Source organism: Haliotis rubra, unplaced genomic scaffold (assembly GCF_003918875.1).
Source record: "Haliotis rubra isolate DU_JTF1 unplaced genomic scaffold, ASM391887v1 Scf1285, whole genome shotgun sequence".
NCBI classification, from domain to species: domain Eukaryota; kingdom Metazoa; phylum Mollusca; class Gastropoda; order Lepetellida; family Haliotidae; genus Haliotis; species Haliotis rubra.
Window position 1 is genome coordinate 107,572 of NW_025765209.1, and position 26,225 is coordinate 133,796.

At 41.1% G+C, this 26,225-nt stretch overlaps 1 protein-coding gene across 2 annotated transcripts in view; it reads right to left on the reverse strand.

Moving 5' to 3' along the window:
• LOC124266875 (multidrug resistance-associated protein 1-like) overlaps nt 1–24,034 on the reverse strand; it is a 38,014-nt gene extending 13,980 nt beyond the window's left edge. The window contains exons 1-19 of one of the 2 annotated variants that reach the window (XM_046701682.1): nt 23,911–24,034; nt 21,298–21,426; nt 20,179–20,307; nt 19,379–19,440; nt 18,387–18,518; nt 16,403–16,690; nt 15,323–15,503; nt 13,120–13,440; nt 12,280–12,417; nt 11,741–11,887; nt 8,774–8,858; nt 6,507–6,573; nt 5,639–5,765; nt 4,987–5,163; nt 4,577–4,744; nt 3,494–3,680; nt 2,608–2,770; nt 1,786–1,906; nt 987–1,227 (exon numbers count right to left, since the gene is read on the reverse strand). In XM_046701682.1, the coding sequence (XP_046557638.1) occupies nt 987–1,227; nt 1,786–1,906; nt 2,608–2,770; nt 3,494–3,680; nt 4,577–4,744; nt 4,987–5,163; nt 5,639–5,765; nt 6,507–6,573; nt 8,774–8,858; nt 11,741–11,887; nt 12,280–12,417; nt 13,120–13,440; nt 15,323–15,503; nt 16,403–16,690; nt 18,387–18,518; nt 19,379–19,440; nt 20,179–20,307; nt 21,298–21,405 (2,842 nt within the window). In that variant the 5' untranslated portion in view covers nt 21,406–21,426; nt 23,911–24,034. The remainder of the gene's footprint in view (nt 1–986; nt 1,228–1,785; nt 1,907–2,607; nt 2,771–3,493; nt 3,681–4,576; nt 4,745–4,986; nt 5,164–5,638; nt 5,766–6,506; nt 6,574–8,773; nt 8,859–11,740; nt 11,888–12,279; nt 12,418–13,119; nt 13,441–15,322; nt 15,504–16,402; nt 16,691–18,386; nt 18,519–19,378; nt 19,441–20,178; nt 20,308–21,297; nt 21,427–23,910) is intronic. The other variant, XM_046701683.1, reaches the window with a different exon arrangement.
• Nucleotides 24,035–26,225: the final 2,191 nt, after the last annotated feature.

Here is a 26,225-nt window from a genome sequence, read left to right on the forward strand (position 1 = left end):
TGCTTGGGCATGGCTGGGTCCCGTCTCTTATGTCGCTGTATACGCAATATACTTTGACGCAAGTTTTCGACGCGCAAGGGGAGTCGTGAGCCAGTTTAAGCTTAAGTTACCCTGTGTGGTACTCATCACCAAGGGGAAAAACAAGGACTGGCTGGTTCAGTGTGCGCTGTGTGAAAAGGTATCCATGTATAGCCGTGACACGGTATCTCCTTTGAGCATTACAAAGCAGTCCAAAGGCATGACTGGCACAAACAGCCACAGACCCGTGAAGATCCGGGTTAGAATTGATCTTCAGTAACCCATGCTTGTCGTAAGAGGCGACAAACGGGATCGGGTGGTCAGGCTCGCTGACTTGGATAGATCGTATATTGATGTTCATGTTGTTGATCACTGGATTGTCTGTTCCAGGCTCAATTATTTACAGTAAAACTCACTACCACGACTACAAACAGCCACACATGCTGGTCATTATAAGGCTTTGCGAGACCATAGAAGTGACAACGTTTCATACCTTTTCGAATGGTCTTATGGTTGTCAGATAATCATTGCAGGAAAAACAAATTTCCGATCAAACTATCCCAAAATTATCCAACTATTACGACTGTCAACAGCTGTGACAGCCAAACATGGTTGTGCACTTGGTCCGGTCCAGTAAAGTCTTATTTGGCGGTCACGCAATTTGGAACCAGAACTGGTTCTTTAATATAGGCTTGTCACCGGAAATCTGGTGCCGGAAGTAAGCGCAAGGGGAGCCGGGAACTAGTTTAGTACCGGAAGAAGCGCCTTGCGAAACTTACAGGCCCTATATAGTTAACGCGCTAATACTCATGTGCGAGAACTTCCATTACAAAATTGGGACATGGCAAGAGGTTCAGTTAGTGAATTGGTGTAGAGTAATAGTCACCGAACTGTATATAATGCACTGAATAATTTAGAATGCCTATTTCCGTATAATTTATGTTCCACAATTTATTTTCGTGACTTACCTTGAGCCAATGAGAGGCAGCAATATATCCCAAGGTAATAGTAGGAGAGCGCTGACAGGTCCACCTGCGTGGCGTTGGCGGAGAAGGAGATGTTCCTCAGATTGGGATCGTCGGTCCAGATGCTGAGCCACACGTTGGTGAGGATGCTGCTGATTTGGAAGATGAAGAGGAGAAAGAAGATAAGGACGGCTGCAAACACACCCAGAGCCCGGAAGTAGGATTTGAGGACGGAGAACTTCACCTGCAAGAAGGAAATTACTGTGAAGTACAATTAAAACGACTGACTGACTGACTGAGTTTTGTTTTACGCCGATTTTATCAATATTCCAGCAACATCATTGCGGGGGACACCAGAAATGGGCTTCACACATCGTACCCATGTGGTGATTCGAACCCGGGTCTTCGACGTGACGAGTCAACGCTTTAACCACTAGGCTACCCCACCGGACCCGGTTAAAACGAACTGAATGGGACTATAATTTGTGTTCGTAATAAGACTAAGTAAGTAATGTGCATTTCGACTAATATATACAGTAAGTGTCCGGGACTAGTTCGTTATATCCATCAGTTCGGTATATCCATCAGTTCGTTATATGCGTGTGTGTTGTAAACGTGGTTTACTCTATATGTATATTCAATTTCTTTTACAACATCTCTGAAAAAACCGCTCACTGCCAGCTTGAAGTGTGACATAAACAACAAATCCAATCCAACCATCTAAACATAGCCCATTTTCGAAATAGTCTTGTCCAATATTAGGATTGGATTAAGTCCTTATTTAGCCTTAGATGACGCTAACCCTGCCTATCTCGTATTTCTCATCATCTGTGAGTCTGTGCTCTTTTTCATCCTCCTCTTTTTCATCGGCATCAGATGCCCCCGGCTCCTCATTCGGGCCATCGTTTTCTTCAGTGAGGACACTGAAATATATATCCAAATGATGACTGTAATACAACCGAGGTGAGGTAGGGTGAGATGGGAGATGGTGGGGTGAGATAAGGTGAGATGGAATATGGTTTTAAGTCGCGTCCAAGGGATACGATATACAGGTACAAACACAACTACAATACATTTATCAAATACATCCCCCTCCTCCTCCTCACCATTATCATCATCATCATCATCGAATACACATTTGTTTGTTTCATTGCTAGTCAAAAGCATGTGTACACGTCATAGCCTGACGGATTATAATGGAAACTTTATCGAAATTCAAGCGACAGAGACTTGCCAAAGGATTATAGCGTGGTATATATATTATATTGATTAATTTTGTTTCAGGTTATGTATGAGAGGTCAACATTGTCATGAAATCACGAGCTTGGATGATGCTGACTGTATCGTATCAGCGGGGGACACCAGAATGAGCTTCACACATTGTACCCATGTAGGGAATCGAACCCGGGTCTTCGGCGTGACGTGCAAACACTTTCACCACTAGACTACCCAACTGCCCTTTTTTGGTCTAGACAAACGACTGTAGAGGCCAAGAAATGGAACTAAAAAAAACCGTGTTCTGGCTCATTAGGCCAGTGGTCAAATCTCAAAACATCCGAGCAAAGTTCCATTTTGAGAGCTTCATCCTGTTATCCGGGAAGACAATGCTTCCCTTACCTCTTACCTTGTAGACCTTTGCAGGCTGATATCTCTGTCCAGAGAAGTTGCCGGAAGTGACGACATGGAATGAGAGTTGAGACTGGAAGCCAGCGGGCTGAAGTGCGGTGATTTTCCTATAGAGGTCACAGAGTCGACTCTCTCGAGTATCTTCGCCCGGATCTTTTGTACTGGAAGGTTCAACAAGACGCTTCACTACATGTGTACTGTTTCTTATATATGTATCTGAATCTTCCCGACTATTCTACAGAACAGAAGTAATATTCAAATTTAATCCCCCAAGTAAGTATTGAACCCGCACACATCATCTCTACCACGGTTGTTCTAATGCTGCGCATGTAGTAAGAAAAGTCATGAAAGGCGCCGCTCACTATGCGGAGTTACGTCCCTTAGGCAAACACGGATCCTATGGTCGTTGGTTCGTGTACCAGATTCGCCTTTATTACGTTTCCAAAGTCAGCACCATAACCCATTCAAGGTCTTATCGAAGTGGTGATTGTGTAACCGCCGTGATGTTGCTGGAATATTGCTAAAAGCGGGGTAAAACCAAACTCAGTCAGTCAGTCAGTGATTGTGTAAAAGTGTCACCTTTTCGGGCTTTCCTCAAAATTTGAGCTGACGATACCACAGGAGTCCTAAGCTTAGTTCAAGCAAACTTTCATTCGGTTTCAATCATTTCAATCAATGATTATTTACCCTATATTTAATTCTATATATTTGAGACAGGATATGTTTTCTATCACTGCTTCAAAACATACCATTATTTGTCTGTAACAGCATTATCCGAAACGTTCTATTTCTTACAACACAGTTTTAATGGCATATTCATAACATCACATTCAGTTTTCACACGTTATTTTTTCAAAGCCATCCCAGCATCCCTTTATACATACATTCATCGTCCTCCCCCACATCTTGGGTTCCCTCCAACAGATATGCTTTCAGGAACTGGGCGAAAGCACCGTCGTGGTCCAAAAGTTCCTCGTATGAGCCAACCTCGCTTATCTCCCCTTGATCCATGACCACTATGACGTCAACCAAAGGCAGCCAATGAATTCCGTGGGTTACCAGAACCCTAGTCTGCAGAAGAGGATTCCATAATGCTATAGATTAGTAACTTCCACGCATTGCAGATTACATTATTATCAGACCCGTGAAGATCGGGTTAAATCTGATCTTCAGTAACCCAAGAGACGACTAACGGGATCGGGTGGTCAGGCTCGCTGACTTGGTTGACACATGCCATCGTATCCCAGTGGCGTAGATCGATGCTCATGCTGTTGATCACTGAATTGTCTGGTCCAGACTCGATTATTTACAGACCGCTGCACTATTGCTGAGTGCTGCGTAAAACTAAACTCACTCACTCACTCTATTATTATCAGCCTGTAGGCGTATGTCCGACAGTTTTGTTACGTATCCACTTAAAGTAAAGAGCGTCCGCCCGGAGAGCGGAAGGTCGCGGGTTCGATCCCCGGCCGCGTCATACCAAAAGACGTTAAAATATGGTACTTGTTGGTCCCTGCCTGGCACTCGGCATTAATGGGTACAACAAGGACTGGTCGGCTCGGAGTCAGTATAATGTGTCTGAGTGGGGTATTCATGCTTCACTGCGGCATGGTATCTCAGTGGGCTAGCACTATAAAACCACCTTCAGTCTGGGCTAGTACAAGCAGCCACACATACACACGCATGCACGTCGTCATATGAGCGAAATATTCTTAAGCACGACGTCAAAACCAATTTCACTTCACCTCACTTACAAATTAATGCATTTGTTGTCGACACTTAAACTGGGGATAATACAACACGGCGCCCTAGTACAGGATGAAAGTTGCTAATTCTAAAACACAGACAACATCTGTGCATAATTTGAATGAAACTGTTTTTGATTGTTTTTACCGTCAAACACGAAACCACAAAAAATCTACACACTTAAGAAAGCCCATGAAAGATACGAGCAGAGGACACACTACCTTGTCTCTCAAAATTCCTTCGTTACCGATCACGTTTCTGAAGATGTGTTTGCCGACGTGGGAATCAACGGCGCTAAGGGGGTCGTCGAGGAGGTAGATGTCTCTGTCGCTGTAGACGGCCCGCGCAAGAGACACTCGCTGTTTCTGGCCTCCGCTCAGATTGATACCCTAATAATAATAATAATAATAATAATTGTATAATATTGTTAATGGTGATAATATCGACAGGTCTAGATAAACGCTTCACAATCAATTGACGTCAGGTTTGGACGCAAGCAAAAAAGGCGTTTATTCATTTTATGTGGAAATTACGGCATTTGATTATTTCTCTCTTAGTTTGCCACGGGAGGGAAAGCTAAAGCTATCTATAGCTTGTCTTGTTTCAATCTTCCGAGGAATTATGGAAGCACCTTTTCTCCTATTTCCGTGTTCTCTCCTCCCGGAAGTACTTCAAGGTCAGCCTCCAGTGAGCATGCGTGGAGGAGGTGTCGGTATTTGGCCTCTTCGTATGGACTTCCAAACAGAATGTTCTTCCGCAAGGAGAGGTTCTGCATCCACGCTTGTTGCGGAACATATGCCACAGAACCCTATAAACAGAGCAAGTTCAAGACGTGCTTAAGACACAGAGCATAGTGAACAGAACATGTTATCAAAGGCCTACTTCTAACATATCAACGTTATGAGGTGTGTACATACATAAGTGCAGTTTTGGCGATGATATGAATTGACCCACAGTGAAGGGGGTCCATAGAACCTAAGTCCATAAAATCAAGGGCATTTAAGATTCACTCGCGTATTCCGTGATTCGAACTCATTATTTGCGACCACTAGAATCGAATATATATGATTTTCATATACAAAGGAGAGTTTTTGCTTGAATTAGAATGTTATTGTTGATGTTATGTGGTGGTGTGTGCATTGGGGGACACTAGAAATGGGCTTCACACATTGTACCCATGTGGGGAATCGAACCCGGGTCTTCGGCGTGACGAACGAACGCTTTAACCACTACGCCAAGACTAAGCCGCCGTGAAGGCTGAGACATTAGTCGTCAAGGCTTACCTTCATACAGACGTCGCCGTGGATCTTCTCCATCTCGCCTTGTACCGCCGACAACAGGGACGACTTCCCTGCTCCAACCTGACCCACAATAGCGATCAGCTGACCTTTCTTAACGTTGAAGGAAATGCTGTTAATACACAAATGAATAAATCCATAAACGGAATAAAAGCAGACAAATATATGAACAAATTTTGTTATCAGAAACAACTGAATGATATTAGGTTGAAATAACTAACCTGGATAAAACAGACATATAAATAGTTATAGATGATTAGAAATAATTAAACAATTAAATAGGAAAGACGAATAAACAGGATAAAGGCAGACAGACACAATTAAATAGTAGAAACGAATATAGGGGTGAAGGCAAAGACTGGGTGAGTGAGTTTAGTTTTACGCCGCACTCAGCAATATTCCAGCTTTATGGCGGCGGTCTGTAAATAATCGAGTCTGGACCAGAAATCCAGTGTTGAACAGCAAGAGCATCGATCTGCGAAATTGGGAACCGATGATATGTGTCAACCAAGCCAGCAAGCCTGACCACCCAATCCCGTTAGTCGCCTCTTACGACAAGCATGGGTTACTGAAGGTTCATTCTAACCCGGACCTTCACGGGTGAAGGCGAAGAGACAAACGGAGAAATCATAATAGTGATTAGACATAATAAGGGTAAAACATGAAAACGTGATGAAGGCAAACAGATAAACTGATAAAAGTGATTAGAAATTATTGAACAAATAGATAAATTGAAATCCACAGACAAGAATGGTGTGGCAAGACAACAAGAATGGTGTGGCAAGACAACAAGAATGGCGTGGCAAGACAAATGTCGTAATAGATAAAGACGATTACGAAACGTTTCACCTACTTCTTCAGTATTTTGTCTGAGTCTCTGTCCCAGCTGAACTGACCGTGTTCAATGCTTATCACACTATCTGAAAACAACATTAAAAATAATTTTAATTCGTTTTAATGTAAGCAAAACAACAACGTTATGCCTTTATAAGCAATGTAGAATAGATCTGGGTTATAAGTGGCTGTCCGAATTATCTGCTGACAGATGGACAAAATATGTGGCGTGGCAGAATGTGTGTCGTATCCCCCAATGTTGTATATAGTCGTCATGATATCGATCACTGGCTAGTTTGTAGATGCGGTAAGATGCCGTGTAGCCGTGTAGATACTACACAGATGGGACTTCGGAAAATAATTTGATGCATTGATAGAAACTTATTTTCCGTGGAGCGTTGCGTACATTTATACGTGAGCATCAAGATCCGTGTGAAACTATACTTCCTTTCAATAGTTTAGACTCACTAGTGTAAATATAGCCACTTACTTCAGGCAAACTTAATTTTGCAAACTATTCCATACTGTTTCAAGGTACTGTTGACACACAAACCGATGTATTGTAAAGTCGAAAGTATTGGCTGTAGTCGAATGGTTAAAAGGTGCGCTCGTTACGCTGAAAACGTGTGCAATGTGTGACGCCCATGTCTGGTGTCCCCCGCTGTGATATTGTTAGATTAGTGTTAACTGCGGGGTAAATATACTTCCTCGCCGTTTTGAGCAAATATTTATTAAGACTAATGAATGGTTTTGTAGCTTTTATATTAGAATAGTACTATTTTAGGAGCAGTACATGTACGTAGTTATAAGCAGCTTCAGATAGCGGTTTGTGTGGATAGAAAGCCGCTCTATTCTGTCGATGCCAATACTGAGATGTTAGAGGAAAGATAAAGTGATGCTGCTGCTGATGATGATGTTACTGATGCCGGAGACGTTTGTTACTTTGAGGAAAGCATGAGCACGGTTGAGACACTGACAAACCAAAGGCTAAAACTGATAACAACCAGGAAACTGAACCTAAGATGTCAAATCCAGGAGCATGTTAGGGAGGCAACTCTGTAGCCCATAAACTAACCTGTTACCGATCCAGCAATGCTTGATTAAAATTCTGCACCAAAAGCTAATTGCACGAAATTAATAGAATTCTTCACCGGAGCATACCAACGGTTCTATGAGATTCTCCTTTATATCATAAATGTCCACAATGCATTTCTGTATTAATAAGGCACCAGTGCACTGATATGTTTATTGAAATTGGAAATATCATCAACCATTAACATAATGTCGTACAGAGTGAAGATCAGCCGGGCGCATATTTGAATGGAGTGGATTTCAAGTTTAACAAATTTACACATTATGACGGTTTTAGAATATTAATGCCATCTGGGTCTACTATTGATCATGGTTTTCATTGCAATACATCAACGGTTTGAACGTGAACAAACATCTTTATATTGATATTTGTTTTAATACAGTGTGATATACTTTTTAAATTTGCTCTGCTTATGGACCATACATACATCGATAATGACTCATTTTCACAATTGCTTATACGAGATACAAATTCAAGTGATTCTGAGTCATTCAAATATGGTTCACTGTTCTAGATCAGAAACAGTCTCGTTGATTTCACGAAACTGTCGTATGCATCTTGTGTTTTTTTCTTTACGTAGCACTAAGGATTCTCATCATTTGCTTGATAAAAGTGTTGGGATCTACACCGAAACGTCGCATATATTGCAATAAAGAAGTTGTCTATCCATAAAATGTGTTCCTCTTCATCTTGTGTTTTGTTTGTTTGTTTGTTTGTTTAACGCCGCAGACAGCAATATTCAACTTATTTTTTCAGGACAAAACAATCTAGTGATTGACATCATGAGTATCGACCCGGGATACGGCGACATGCATTGACGTCACCAAGCGCGACAACCCGACCCTGACAACCCGATCCCGTTAGTCGCCTCTTACGACAAGCATGGGTTGCTGAAGACCAACTGTAACCCGGATGTTAACGGGCCGGTAAACGAGCTCGTTGATGAGGCTGGGTGTATTTTTGTATGAGAGCTGGTCTCTCGTTAGATGACAAATAAATATACTTAGCTTTGTTAAGCATGGTTACAAGCATGCGGTATGTAAATAATCGAGTCTGGACCAGACAATCCAATGATCAACATCATGAGCATCGTTCTACGCAATTGGGATACGACGACATGTGTCAACCAAGTCAGCGAGCCTGACCGCCCAATCCCAGACACAAGGAGAAAATGCTGTCTAAGCTATATTCACCTTTCTCTGTGGTGTCTTTGACCGTCTCTGGATCCAGGTCTTGACCGGAGAGGTACTTGGTCAGTCTGTTCAATGAGACGATGCCCTGGAAGATGAGGATCCGATTACACCACTGACTGCTGGTCAGTATGTTGTTTTACGCCGAGTGGCGATCTGACCATTGCGTCTAGTGAACATGGATCACTATTGGGATGCGGTGACATATGTTTAGTTTGGTTGTTGTTTAACGCCGCGCTCAGCAATATTCCAACTATACGGCGGAGGTCTGTAAATAATTGAGTCTGGACTAGACAATCCAGTGATCAACAGCATGAGCTTTGATCTTCGCAGTTGGGATGCGATGACATGTGTCAACCCAATCAGCGAGCCTGACCACCCGATCCCGTTAGTCATCTCTTACGACAAGCATGGGTTGCTGAAGATCAATTCTATCCCGGATCTTCACGGGGGACATACACCACTAACTGCGGTTGCTAGGGGAGGGAGGTGGGGTTGGTTACTTATCTAGGTATGGTTCGTCACATTGTGTCCTACTGAGAGCCCATATTGATAGAATATATGAAGTCGCTTTGCCACTAGCATGACTAATAAACGTGATTAAAAATGCAAGAATATTTGATACTGAGATATGTAACACATGTAACTAGGCAGGGAGATCGTGATCATATACATTCCCAATTTGATTATTTAAAAAAGACATGTGTATTATTTATATACACAGGTACGTCAATGTATTATCTGAAATTCTTGTGCAAAATGATAATTTGACCATACATGAGTCATCATAGTCTGGGCATTCTTGTGTTATATCATGCTCTAAAATACATTACCCATGTGTGTTAAACTGAGTGATGACATATTTTCGATACGTAGCACGCGTGTAATAAACCCAAGAGGCCATTATATTGGCCGGTTGAGACAATCACATGACATCGTAATGCGGGACTACTTTTGTCGTTCATAACTGTTACTACGGACACAATGTTTACTCTCGTATCCTCCGTCTGACACATTTATGAACACTAATAAACACTAAGATTTCAGTAAAAACATATATATAAGTAACATATATCACACTGTGTCACGTTTTACATGTGTCATATCATGAACTGAACATACTTGTGTCATATCATGAACTGAACATACTTGTGTCATATCATGAACTGAACATTCTTGTGTCACATCATGAACTGAACATACTTGTGTCATATCATGAACTGAACATACTTGTGTCATATCATGAACTGAACATACTTATGTCATATCATGAACTGAACATACTTGTGTCATATCATAATCTAAAAATATTTGTGTCACATCTTGATCTAAACATACTTGTGTCACATCATGATCTGAACATACTTGTGTCATATCATGAATTGAACATACTTGTGTCACATCATGATCTAAACATATCTGTGTCATATCATGATCTAAACATACCTGTATCACATCATGATCTAAACATACTTGTGTCACATCATGATCTGAACATACTTATGTCATATCATGAACTGAACATACTTGTGTCATATCATAATCTAAAAATATTTGTGTCACATCTTGATCTAAACATACTTGTGTCACATCATGATCTGAACACACTTGTGTCATATCATGAATTGAACATACTTGTGTCACATCATGATCTAAACATATCTGTGTCATATCATGAACTGAACATACTTATGTCATATCATGAACTGAACATACTTGTGTCATATCATGAACTGAACATTCTTGTGTCACATCATGAACTGAACATACTTGTGTCATATCATGAACTGAACATACTTGTGTCATATCATGAACTGAACATACTTATGTCATATCATGAACTGAACATACTTGTGTCACATCATGAACTGAACATACTTGTGTCATATCATGAACTGAACATACTTGTGTCATATCATGAACTGAACATACTTATGTCATATCATGAACTGAACATACTTGTGTCATATCATAATCTAAAAATATTTGTGTCACATCTTGATCTAAACATACTTGTGTCACATCATGATCTGAACATACTTGTGTCATATCATGAATTGAACATACTTGTGTCACATCATGATCTAAACATATCTGTGTCATATCATGATCTAAACATATCTGTGTCATATCATGATCTAAACATACTTGTGTCACATCATGATCTGAACATACTTGTGTCATATCATGAATTGAACATACTTGTGTCACATCATGATCTAAACATATCTGTGTCATATCATGAACTGAACATACTTATGTCATATCATGAACTGAACATACTTGTGTCATATCATGAACTGAACATTCTTGTGTCACATCATGAACTGAACATACTTGTGTCATATCATGAACTGAACATACTTGTGTCATATCATGAACTGAACATACTTATGTCATATCATGAACTGAACATACTTGTGTCATATCATAATCTAAAAATATTTGTGTCACATCTTGATCTAAACATACTTGTGTCACATCATGATCTAAACATACTTGTGTCATATGAACTGAACATACTAATGTCTTGTGTCACATCATGAACTGAACATACTTAATATTTCTGGGGACACCAGAAACTGTCTTCTAACTATGTACCCATGTGGAGCATTGAACCTGGGCTTTTCGAGTGTAGAGCAAATGCTTCAAAACACGTTAAAATATGGTACTTGTTGGTTCCTGCCTGGCGCTCGGCATTAATGGGTACAACAAGGACTGGTCGGCTCGGAGTCAGTATAATGTGTCTGAGTGGGGAATTCATGCTTCACTGCAGCATGGTATCTCAGTGGGCTAGCACTATAAAACCAGCTTCAGTCTGGGCTAGTACAAGCAGCCGCACATACACATACACACGCATGCACGTCGTCATATGAGCGAAATATTCTCAAGTACGGCGATAAACCCAATTTCACCTCACCTCTGATGTGATGATATAAGTACTTTAGTCTGCATGACCATTGGACCTACTTGAGCCAGGTTGGATAAAGCCATGGGAAGTGCGTTCATTGGTTCGCGGAGAATGTTGAAGAGCGCCAGCGCCACGAAGCCAGTCTGAGAATCCAGGAACTGGTGTTCTGACGTCAGCACATACGTCACAAAACTCGCCAGTGTCACCTGTTTGGGAGATGGTGAAATAGAACAACCGTCCAGGAAAAAGCTTGGAAAACTACCACTAAGCAGAAATCTTACATGTCGACAAGGTTTCAGTTTTCAAAATTAAAGTGTACTTAATTTCAGTTAAAATGAACCTACGTATGAATTTTCGTGATTTCACAGCAAATATATTTTTTTATATATAGTTTATTTCTGTCAAAGCGGCCACAGGCCCATTGGACAATACAATACGGCAAATATTACAGGAAACAGGTTCTTGATTGCAAATAAAACCGTTCATGTTCATCATACAATATGAATTAGCAATAAGAATAAGACTGGGACTGCCAAATGTTCAGATGGTAGTGTCCCTTTAAGAAGCACAACGCGGTTCCCCAACAGTGTGCACTTACCAACGTCGGAGCACCGACCCAGCAGAACACGTTGAGGGCGTTCATGATGGCGAGTTTCTTGATGAGTGCGATTTCTCTGCTTCTGATAGCCATCACCTTGTCCCTAAACGAGGATTCCCACGCATAGAGCTTTAACACCTGCAACATAGGAGTGACTGAGTGAGTAACAAATGAGTGAGTGGGTGAGTCTTGGGTGTTTGGGTGGGTGCTTGAGTGATTGGGTGAGTGAGTGAGTTTTCTGTGTTTCGGTTGATGGGTGAGTGAGTAGGTGGGAGCTTGAGTGATTGGGTGAGTGACTGAGTTTTGGGTTGATGAGTGAGTGAGTGAGTGAGTGAGTGAGTGAGTGTTTGATCCAGCATAGCGTGACTGTCTTACTTGCGTCCTACTCCACTAACAGGGAGAAACCGAACACTTCATGATTGTGTGACTGTATACTGAAATTTAATCGATTTAAAACCCTTATCAAATGTGATTGTAAGTTTGGAACAGTTCACTGAGTAAAAGATAACTTTGTCGAATTTTCTTTTTCCTCATTGCATATTTGAAAAAGTACGGTGACTACATTCATAAAATAGATCATTACATCACAGAAGAAATAGTTTATAAATTCTTTCTCTCAATTCTACAAACTAGCAGCTTCTGGTGTTCTGATCAATTTGTTTGTTGGTCTGTCATTAATTTGTTTGTGTATACGTAAAATCATAATTTCAATCAAATAAAAAATCGACAAACATGACAATACATATTTGTTTCTTAGCAAATCGATAAAACAACCTCTCTAATCCAATCGTTAGGACCAAAAGCCGTATTGCTGAGGTTCCACTGTGTGTAAACAAATACCTTAATTCCGTTCAGTATTTCGTTCATGTTCTTCAGCCTCTCGTCCTTAATACTGAGCTGCTTGTTGTGTAGTTTCTTCATGTAGAACACCAACTTGTAGTTGAGCGGCGCCATGACGACCATCACTGCAACGCCGGCGACCATGGAGATGCCGATCACCTGATACAGGAAGTAGAAGCACAGCACCAGACTGAGCGGAGCTGACCACAGCTGAAAGAGCTGACACACACATCCTTCCACCCTGCTGCAGTCGACAGACATGATGTTGACGATGGCCCCAGTTGTGTAGAGCTTCCTGGATTCGTTGTTCATCGTCAGGGACTGGAGGAAGGAAGAAGACTGAAGGAACAGGCTGAACATCTGAAACAACTACTACGTGTGTTGCTAAAACAACTACTGCTGCTACTAAGACTACTGCTACTGTTGTTGCTACTACTACTACTACTACTGCTACTACTACTACTACTTCTTCTTCTACAACTACTTCTTCGGGTACTTTAGTCTGTTTGCGGTGAAAACGCACCGATGAATTTCACTTTAAATACAAAATTGATCAAATAAGGTGAAATTAAGATTGCGAATCCTCATAATTTGAGAAAGAAGAAGAATGAAGGAACAGGCTGAACATCTACTACGTTTGGTGCTACAACAACTACTGCTGCTACTAAGACTACTGCTACTGTTGTTACTACGACTACTACTACTGCTGCTACTAATACTACTTCTTCTACAACTACTTCTTCGGGTACTATAGTCTGAGGTGAAAACGCACCGATGAATTTCACTTTAAACACAAAATTGATCAAATAAGGTAAAATTAAGATTGGGAATCCTCATTATTTTTAGGAAGAAGAAGAATGAAGGAACAGGCTGAACATCTACTACGTGTGGTGCTACAACAACAACTACTGCTGCTACTAAGACTACTGCTACTGTTGTTGCTACTACTACTACTACTACTGCTACTACTACTACTACTTCTTCTTCTACAACTACTTCTTCGGGTACTTTAGTCTGTTTGCGGTGAAAACGCACCGATGAATTTCACTTTAAATACAAAATTGATCAAATAAGGTGAAATTAAGATTGCGAATCCTCATAATTTGAGAAAGAAGAAGAATGAAGGAACAGGCTGAACATCTACTACGTGTGGTGCTACAACAACTACTGCTGCTACTAAGACTACTGCTACTGTTGTTACTACGACTACTACTACTGCTGCTACTAATACTACTTCTTCTACAACTACTTCTTCGGGTACTATAGTCTGTTTGAGGTGAAAACGCACCGATGAATTTCACTTTAAACACAAAATTGAGCAAATAAGGTGAAATTAAGATTGCGAATCCTCATAATTTGAGGAAGAAGAAGAATGAAGGAACAGGCTGAACATCTACTACGTGTGGTGCTACAACAACTACTGCTGCTACTAAGACTACTGCTACTGTTGTTACTACTACTACTACTACTGCTATTACTACTACTACTTCTTCTTCTACAACTACTTTTTCGGGTACTATAGTCTGTTTGAGGTGAAAACGTACCGATGAATTTCACTTTAAGCAAAAAAGTAATCAAATAAAGTGAAATTAAGATTGCGAATCCTCATAACTTTACCTTGCCATTTGAAAATTTAAATCTCAGAATTTTATTCAACTTAGGATAAAAGTTGTTTAACAAACGATCATAGTTTCAAATCGGCATTATTGGTTTGTATTACAAGGGGGTAAGCACATTAAATGAAACAACGAGAACGAAGAGAGTTGGTCTAAGTTAACGCTCATCACGTACCGCAAGTGCATTTGTTTCACTGTTCCAACTACTGCGCTTACCCCCTTGTAATACAAACCAATATAAGCGATTTGAAGCTGTGATCGTTTGTTAAACAACTTTTTTCCTAAGTTGAATAAAATTCTGAGATTTAAATGTTTAATTGGCAAGGTAGAGTTATGAGGATTCGCAATCTTAATTTCACTTTATTCGATTTACATTTTTGTTTAAAGTGCAATTCCACCGGTACGTTTTCACTGAAAACAGACTATCCACAACCACGATTACTGCGACTGCTTCGACACTGAGAGCATGGACATCAACAATATCTAATCCCTTTGCGTCACTATATCACTATAATTAACCATCTTCGCGAACAATTGGTCCCTTCATTCTGTCCATCGAGGGTCAGTCCAGCACACTGGTCACTCACCTTCTTGTACACCGCGGCCACCAGACCCGTCCTGATCTTCATGGAGGTGTTGTGGTTGATGTAGAAGGCCTGGGCGTTAAGCAGTGAGATGGTGACGGACACCAGAAAGAAACACACCGAGAGACCGTAACCCTTCCATATCTTCTCGGTCTGTTTGTTTTCGATGAACCCGATCATTAACCTGTTAAAATGTGATTATTTTTGGTTACCATGTAAAATATGTGTCATAGATAATGTTGACATGTACTGTTGTATATATGATAGAATACAATGTGTTTTAATACAATACAAAACGACACAACACAATATAATTCTATTAGTATACTGTAATGTAATCAACTTATTCTTCAATAAAAGCAGTTAGTAATTCCATACGAACAACGCCTACTATTATTGCTGCTGCTATTACTGCTGCTATTACTACTATTGCTGCTGCTATTACTGCTATTACCACCATTGCTGCTGCTATTACAACTATTGCTGCTGCTATTACTACTACTGCTGCTGCTATTACTGCTATTACCACCATTGCTGCTGCTATTACTACTACTGCTGCTGCTATTACTGCTATTATCACTATTGCTGCTATTGCTGCTGCTATTACTATCACTACTGCTGCTATTACTACTATTGCTGCTGCTATTACTGCTGCTATTACTATCACTACTGCTGCTATTACTACTATTGCTGCTGCTGCTATTACTGCTATTGCTGCTGCTATTACTATCACTACTGCTGCTATTACTACTATTGCTGCTGCTATTACTACTATTGCTGCTGCTATTACTACTATTGCTGCTGCTATTACTACTATTGCTGCTGCTATTACTATCACTACTGCTGCTATTACTACTATTGCTGCTGCTATTACTACTATTGCTGCTGCTATTACTACTATTGCTGCTGCTGCTATTACTGCTATTGCTGCTGCTATTACTATCACTACTGCTGCTATTACTACTACCACCACACCTACTCATACGACAACTGCTACAACTGCTGCTACAACATCTACTATAACTACACCTACTACTACTATTCTTTAACTTGTTTTGAGTAATATAAGCGTGTTGTGCTTACTTGAGTAATAATGGGTTCAGGAATCGTATAATGTCACACGCAAGTTTGAATATGTGTGCCCTGCTGAGCTCCTGCCCGTACGTCTTCAACAGAGCCTTGAGGATCCTGAAGCTGCTGACTCTCCCCGACGCCGTGACGTCATCAACCTGTGACGTCTTGTATATGACGTCAGGGAGGTCATCCTTCTGAGGACGAGTGTTCCCTGGTCCCTGCGATATGTGCTGAAGCTCCAGGAGGGTCTGTTTCTCGGGGATCTTCGGAACACGAGTGGCTCCGTCTGGTGTGTTTCTGAGTGAGTGAGTGAGTGAGTGAGTTAGTAGGTGATTTAGTAAGCGACTGGGTTCGTGAATGAGGGATTACGAGGGGTTGTAAAGTTACTGCGTTGATGAGTTAGTAAGTCGTGGGCTGGCGAGTAAACAGATTGACGAGTGTATTTGTGGATAGATAAATAGTGAGTGAGTTTAGATTTACGCCGCACTTAGCAATATACCAGATATATGGCGGCGGTCTGTAAATAACTGAGTCTGGACGAGACAATCCAGTGATCAACAGCATGAGCATCGATCTATGCAACTGGGATATGATGACATGTGTCAAACAAGTCAGCGACCCTGACCACCCGATCCCGTTAGCAGCCTCTTAAGACAAGCCTGGGTTGGTGAATACAGATTCTAACCCGGATCTTCACGAGTCAGATAAATAAGTGGCTTGTAGTGGCTTGACGAAGGAATAAGAGGGTTGACAAAATAGTGGCTCGTCACATACATATGAATGAAATGTTTCAATCAAAATAAAACAAATTTATTATTTTACCTCACTTAGAAACACATACAAAATATTCTCGGAGTGCACACACAAACCAACGGATAAATCCTAATATTTACTATTTTTATGGTTATTGCTCACAGAAATGACCAAACATTTCTCTCTGTTATGTAAAGTGAGTGAGTGAGCTTAATTTGCGCCGTTTTTAGCACCTTTCCAGAAGTACCATTAGAGATGTATGTAACCCCAAGGCTACCCCCACCGCCCCCGATAACAAGGTAGAATGTACAAATGAATGCTTTTTACTTGAGTGACGCTGCTTCAGGTAATTGTGAGTAAACTTCTTATTCTGCAATTCGTGGGTAAAATTTAACATGGCTTGAACATTACGATTTTAAAAACATAATTATATAAGTACAGTGCACTCTGTCCAACTCGGACTCTGTATTTCTCGGATTGCTGTATAAACCGGACTGAACTTACGGTCCCGACGTAATCCTTCTTTGTTGTATATATTTCTGATGCTATTTCACCAAAAAATGTTCATTTTTCATACGTTTTCATAATGTAATAACACTTCAGTAAACACACGGTAAATTGTCGTCGTGCAAACATAGAGATTTAGGAAACAGTATTTTCCCATTGTGTGTCTACTCTGACATTTCGATACTACGTGTCTAATGCTCCCCATCAACAAGGTCAGACTGTTTTCAGTGGTCCATAGGGTGAAAGGGTTTATTTTTCAAACATTTCACACAAAAGGTGTTTCTCTAAGTAATAGAGCAGTGGCTTTTGGTGCCAGAAATTGAAACACGCCTGTCGGATTGCTGTGACCTTCACCTTTGACCTCTTTGTTTGTGCTTGGATCATTACATGCATTCTCAATATGATAAAATCCCTATTTATAGGAAAGATATATTCGTTGATATATAGCACTCATGTTCTCCGTAAAATAGCGTGGTTACCATGGAAACGCCAAAAATGACATATTACCTGACACTTTCAAGTCTGGCAACATTGGTTTTGGAAAACTAGAGATTCCAAGCTTTATAACAATACCGAATACATCTTGCTATATCTCCAACTGACCTATATCTCTGTCAACTGACCTATCTCCTATATTTTGCTGTCAAGCTGGAGATTGCTACTGGTCCACAAGGAGGCCAGGTATAAAGATTTAACATATACATGTTTTTTAGCTGAACTAATCACTACGTACGTGTGGGACCTGAAAAAGTATTTTTCGAGATTCTTGAAGAACCTCGGGACGACTTGTTTACACTTGATGTGAGGGGGGAGGTCCCAGAGATCCTCTTCCATCAGGGGCCGGCGCCAACCCGTCCAGATGATGCTGTGGAGGGGAGGCAAAACAATGTGTGACTGACTGACTGAGTTTAGTTTTACGCCGCTTTTAGCAATAACAATCTGTGAGAGTAGCCATGATGTTTGGGAAATTGGGTAAATTAATGAGCCTGGAGAAATAACATTCCCAAAGAAGGTGCTTCTTGGGTGAGTGAGTGAGTTTGGGTGGGTGGGTGAGTGAGTGAGTCAAAGCAGATTCAGAAGTTCGAATCCTAGATAGTTACTTTTAGTTTGTCTGTACCATACTCGTACTTGACAGTTTAACCAAAAGGTGAAAGTCTGATCTTCATAACTTCGTCGTATCTAATTCACCTGTACGCTATTATCATTTAATAACTTATTAATCTACATATGATTATGAACATTTAGGTTATAATGAAACGGCTGTTACATCCCCTTGAATGTATTTCGCCGGAACGAATACTGCGTCAAAAAATATATATTTCATCAAATATCTGATCAGTATTTATACGTCTTGTGAACCCTTTGATCTACGTCTCAGAACTGACAACCTTCCACTAACACAATTACATATGAGTGAGTGAGAATAGTTTTACGCCGCACTCAGCAATAGTCCAGCTATATGGCGGCGGTCTTTACATAATCGAGTCTGAACCAAACAATCCAGTGATCAACAGCATTAGCATTGATCTACGTAATTGGGATACGATTACAGGTGTCAACCAAGTCAGCGAGCCTGTCCACCCGATCCCGCTAGTCGCCTCTTACGAGCATGGTTTACTGAAGATCAATTCTAACCCGCATCTTCACGGGTCGATTACACATGAATATATATTGAAATGAAGTTGTCAGTGAGAGAAGTTAATAAGGAGTAACGTTGGCTCTTACCTCTGCATCCAACCAAATGTGACCTTCTCCGGGAAAGAAGACGTGGTCTCGGGACAGGGGAGCTGTACAGAAGAAAATGTACCGCGACCTATTACAACTGACATACAATCTTAAAAAAAACTTAATCAGTATGCCAAAGACACAGCCTTTGTCTCAGATCAGCTTAAACGACTATGAGTTGCATCTTTAGAGTGAGTATGGTTTTACGCCGCTTTTAGCAATATTACAGCAACATCATGACGGGGAACACCAGAAATCTTCCCTGGCACATTGTTAAATGAAAGTGGAATCGCATCACATTCGCAGCTATCGGCTCGTTGACGTCAACGTCACAACAGAGGAACAACAGCAATATGTCATCGACATGGCCGACGTCGGAAACATGGGGAGTCCATCATACGTCTGTACTTACTACAATCTGTGAGTGAGTATGTGAGTGAGTCTAGATTTACGCCGCTTTTAGCAATATTCCAGCAATGTCACGGCGGGGGACACAAGAAATGATCTTCAGCGTGACAAGCGAACTCTTTAACCCTAGGCTACCGAATCTGCCCTGTGTTTTCAACGCTAGCATTGAGTTAAGATTAACGGTGGATAAGGATACCGTATTTCAGTGTTTTGTGGCCGTGTTTAAACAGTTAAGCTGCACAATGGGCAATATTTGACAATTATTGAAATCAACTTTCTTAGTGTAACTGCGAGATGTTAAACAATCATATTTCGTCCCTTTGCTTCCTCCTGGATGGATGGGCTTTGGCACCGACCAACTGATCAACAAACAGATATACAATGCATCTTACCCTCTTTTCATCGACTCCTGTGGTCAGAATGATTTGATCATTGTCGGGAAACCAGAGCAAAAAGAACTCCACCAGAATCAGTGCATACTGGACGTAGAACAACGCCAGGTCAGACGTAGGTCGCTCATTCTGGAAGGACAAATGAAACACACTGCGTATACCCACCTGCAAATAATTGGTCCTCGTGCTTGTCGTAAGAGGCGAGTAACCGGATCGTGTGGTCAGGCTCGCTGACTTGGTTGACACATGTCATCGTGCCCAAATTGCATAGATTGATGCTCATGCTGTTGATCACACGATCCCGTCAGTCGCCATGGAGTGCAAAATATCAATTCTACCCAGTTATTTGTATGAAAATACATCTTAGAAAACGTAATGTATTAATGTGTTCTTGATGTATTACGACACTGCCTATGCGACGTTAACTTTCCTCGCTCTACTGGGGTATGATCTCCGACCTTCACCTTCAAGCACAGGTATGGCACTGACAAAGCATGAAAAGTAATGAAGGCGAATATTAGATTCGAACCCAAAATCATAAGTCTCTTGCAGTCCTAAGGATTGTAGCTTTGCGCAGTTATTTGCAACGTGCCCCGGGGCACTACGGGGATTCTGCTTCAAACCTTGTACCCCTGTCGGGAGTTGAACCCTGTTTTCAGGCAAGGGAATGACTGTTTTAAGAAGTGAGCTCTTCTACTACGCACATGTCCGTGGGGTAGCCCAGTGGTTAAAGCGTTCGCTCGTCACGCCAAAGAACCCGGTTCGAATCCCCATATGGGTATATTGAGTGGAGCCGGTTTCTGATGCCCCATGCCGTAATATTGCTTGAATATTGTTAAAAGCGGTCTATACTCTTAGTTACTCCCTCAGTACCACGTACATGTCGTGAGAGGCGACTAAAGGGACCGGGTGGTGAGGTTGGATGACACATCGGTTCCCAATTGTGTAGATCGATGCTCATGCTGTTGATCACTGGATTGGCTGGTCCAGACTCGATTATTTACAGACTGCCGCCATGTAGCTGAAATATTGCTGAGTGCGGCGTAAAATAAAACTCACTTACTCACGACCACTTACATGATAATGGTTATAGTTATTATCATGTGAGACAGTACTTACCCACTGCATTGCTCTGCTGTAGAAAGGAACGATGTCGCAGAGCAGCCAGAGGAACCAGAACAGGAACAGCAGGCACGGACTGTACAGCCCCTTCCGTCGCGACATCATCGTCAGACACGTGGCCAAACACTGGACGGAATCGGTAAGGTGAAATTAGGGAAACGGCACATTTAATTGAGTAGTGACCACGTGTGTTTATGTGGCCGACTTCGATCGATGCCGTGTTTGTGGTAGCTGCCATAAAGGTTCCGAGTCCGTGCTTGGATTCGAACCACGGACCTTCTGATTCAAAGTCGGACGCCTTGTCCACATGACCATGAGTTTAACCCCGTCAGTAAACTGATATGGTAAGGATATCATCTATGGGATGACTCCACGCCCTGCCACACAAGTTCTCTGAATGAACATTGGTTTAACATCGATACCCAACTAAAACAAAGTAATCAGACTCACGAGCAGTCCTCGTATCGTCCCAAAAAATATCCAGGCAGAGTAATAACAAGTACCACATTTTAATGTCGTGTGTAAGACAGGACTCTGCTCGTTCGGGTTAACAGGTTAAAGGGTTACATTGTTTGGTCATTTGTTTTGTGATATCACAGCTGGACAAATGGTATGATAAACATTTCTATGACGAAGCCAAATCCCCACCTTCCTTATAGGAGTCTTTCAAACCTGTGACCTGAATCAGTGATCACGGATGTGGTGACATGTCATAGGATTGGTTCTTGTTTTAGTCCAGATGGACTCCAGCTTGTGAGACAAACTGTCCGACCCAGTGGTTGTTAGCATGAATGCCGCGCTTAACTTATTTAATGACCCGTCTGCAGTACATAGGACCACGTACCATTACGTATTATGATTATGCAATTATACAAAATACAGATGACCTGTGTCACGTAATGGAGTGATTGAGCAAGGGAGCGAGAGAATAGAAGGATTAAGTAATAGAGTGATGGCGTGTCGGAATGATGGAACGATGGACCAATAGATCGATGGAGTGATGTGGGGACGGAACGATGGCGTTAATGGAACAATGGACAGGTGGAACGATGGACCAATAGACAGATGGAGCAATGGAGAGACTGAGTAATATATGTATGGATTTATGTGGGCAAGGAACGATGGAATACAGTGACGGTGGAGTGATGATGCGAAAGAAAGTGTTTGTTTGTTGTTGTTTTTTATCACCGCCTTTAACCAGACTATGCTGGGATTGACATCATGAGCATCGATCTCTGCAACTGGGATACGATGACACGTGTCACCCAAGTCAGTGAGCCTGAATACCCGATCCCGTTAGTCGCCTCTTAAGACAAACATGAGTTACTGAAGAGCTGAATGATGGAACGGTGATGTGATGATGTAATGGGACGATGTGGCGATAGAGCAAAGGTTCCGATAGAGTGGTGGACTGGAGCATGATGGAGGGAAGGAGCAGTGGGTTGATGGAACAGTGGGTTGATGGAACAATGAGTTGATGGAACAATGGGTTGATGGAACAATGGGTTGATGGAACAATGGGTTGATGGAACAATGGGTTGATGGAACAATGGGTTGATGGAACAATGGGCTGATGGAACAATGGGTTGATGCTGATGGAAATGGGTTGATGGAACAAGTTGATGGAACAATGGGTTGATGGAACAATGAGTTGATGCAACAATGGGTTGATGGAACAATGAGTTGATAGAACAATCTGTTGATGGAACAATCGGTTGATTGAACAATGGGTTGATTGAACAATGAGTTGATTGAACAATGTTGATGGAGCAATGAGTTGATGGAACAATGAGTAAATGGAGTGAGTGAATGAGTTATTATTTAACGTCACATCGGCAATATTTCAGCCATATCGTGACGAAAACTATTTATACAATAAAAAGTGAAATGAGAACATTTGACATTGAAATGGAATATATGTACGTTATAAATACCTGTTGACGAAGGACAGTAAAAACAACTAGAATATCACAGATATAAATGTAAAACTAGTAATTGAATCTAAAACATGTTAACTATAAGGGACAACACAATATAAATAGATCACCAACAACTGAAGATAGATCACCATACTAGGGTCCATGGGGACTTACAGTACCTTTGCTACCTGCATGGACCCTAGCTGGGTTTACATCATCACTTCAGCTGCTGGTGATTGTAAGAAATGTTAGCCAATGTTAAAATTACAAGAATACTACGTTTAATAATCCTGGTACGTTTAAATTGACTTTGAAAATTTTGGGACTTACGTACCCTCTCAGGAGGAATGAGTAAATGGAACAATATGTTGATGAAACAATCAGTTGATGGAACAATGGGTTAATGGAACAATGAGTTGATGGAACAATGGGACAATGGGTTTGTTGAACACAGTGTTGAGGGAACAATGGGTTGATTGAACAATGGGTTGATTGAACAATGAGTTCATGGATGGAACAATCAGTTGATGGCGCAATGGGTTGATGAAACAATGAGTCGATGGAACAATGTGTTGATGGAACAATGTGTTGATGAAACAATCGGTTGATGGAAGAATGGGTTGATGGAACAATGATTTGATGGAACAATGGGTTGATGGAACAGTTGAGCGATGTGGCTGTGTCTACCTACCAGTGTGGACCAGTCGTATACCAGCTGCTGTGTAGGAGGCTGGGGTCTGTGATATGCTGTACGGCTCCAGGTGACCTGATACCACGCTGGCTACTGTAAGCCCCACTAACACCATCTGGACTACCTGAAACAAAGACACTCGGTATGCATACAGACAGACAGACAGACAGGCAGACATGCAAACATACAATAATGAATACAATATCAAATACACAATTTCTCCTTTCCTTTCGGAGATTCAGGAACAAAAGGTGTCCACAATATCCAAGGCTTGAGACGAAAACGACTAAAAGTTGAATAGAATTATTTCACAATTTCAAGATTTCATTGTCCACTGTGGTGAAGCCCATTATCTCGAGTTTGCCTGGTCCAGACTATTTACAGACGGCAGTGGTGAAGTTGGAAAATTGGCTGTTCCAAAATTAACAAGCACACACAAAGGGGTTTGGTGGGTGCGGACTCAGGCAAAATGCTATCACTCTAATATGCAAATTGTGTGAACTGCTTTTCAGTGATCATTTTATTATATTCTCATCCGAAGTCCGAAGAAGAGAGTTTCGGCAGCTCAATGATTATTCGCTTATTCGCGATTAAGAGGCTTAAATTTGAAACGGAAGTGAGCTGAAAGTCGAATCTATTTACAAATTTGCAACCTCATAACTAGACCATCTGATCTCTGAAATGAACAAACACTGTTCATAAATAATAATCATAAAATGTAATGAAAAGGAGTCCAGAGACTTTCTTCATTTTCAGAGACTGTGGAAATCTAGACTTGCCACACATTCTATACTTGCATGGGCTTCCTTGGATGTATTTGTTTAAGGGTCTTATGGCAGACTACCACGTGACTACCACCATCTCCCAAGCTCACACCTTGTTATTTATCTCGTCATTACAGATCGAATTGTACTGAACAAAAAAATGTGTACACAGGAAATATTGTACACACCACTGTCTGTTTACCAAGCAGAACCTGCAATCTGTCCACATTTAGCATCGTATGTCCTGCAATCTATTCACATTTAGCATCGTATGTCCTGCAATCTATTCACATTTAGCATCGTATGTCCTGCAATCTATCCACATTTAGCATCGTTTGTCCTGCAATCTATTCATATTTAGCATCGTATGTCCTGCATTCTATCCACATTTAGCATCGTATGTCCTGCAATCTATTCACATTTAGCATGGTATCTCCTGCAACCTATCCACATTTAACATCGTATGTCCTGCAATCTATTCACATTTAGCATCGTATGTCCTGCAATCTATTCACATTTAGCATCATATGTGCTGCAATCTATCCACATTTAGCATCGTATGTCCTGCAATCTATCCACATTTAGCATCGTATGTCCTGCAATCTATCCACATTTAGCATGGTATGTCCTGCAATCTATTCACATTTAGCATCGTATGTCCTGCAATCTATTCACATTTAGCATCGTATGTCCTGCAATCAATCCACATTTAGCATCGTATGCCCTGAAATCTATTCACATTTAGCATCGTATGTCCTGCAATCCATCCACATTTAGCATCGTATGCCCTGAAATCTATTCACATTTAGCACCGTATGTCCTGCAATCTATCCATATTTAGCATGGTATGTCCTGCAATCTATCCACATTTAGCATCGTATGTCCTGCATTCTATCCACATTTAGCATCGTATGTCCTGCAATCTATTCACATTTAGCATCGTATGTCCTGCAATCTATCCACATTTAGCATCGTTTGTCCTGCGATCTATTCACATTTAGCATCGTATGTCCTGCATTCTATCCACATTTAGCATCGTATGTCCTGCAATCTATTCACATTTAGCATAGTATCTCCTGCAACCTATCCACATTTAACATCGTATGTCCTGCAATCTATTCACATTTAGCATCGTATGTCCTGCAATCTATTCACATTTAGCATCATATGTGCTGCAATCTATCCACATTTAGCATCGTATGTCCTGAAATCTATCCACATTTAGCATCGTATGTCCTGCAATCTATCCACATTTAGCATGGTATGTCCTGCAATCTTTTCACATTTAGCATCGTATGTCCTGCAATCTATTCACATTTAGCATCGTATGTCCTGCAATCCATCCACATTTAGCATCGTATGCCCTGAAATCTATTCACATTTAGCATCGTATGTCCTGCAATCCATCCACATTTAGCATCGTATGCCCTGAAATCTATTCACATTTAGCATCGTATGTCCTGCAATCTATCCACATTTAGCATGGTATGTCCTGCAATCTATTCACATTTAGCATCGTATGTCCTGCAATCTATTCACATTTAGCATCAT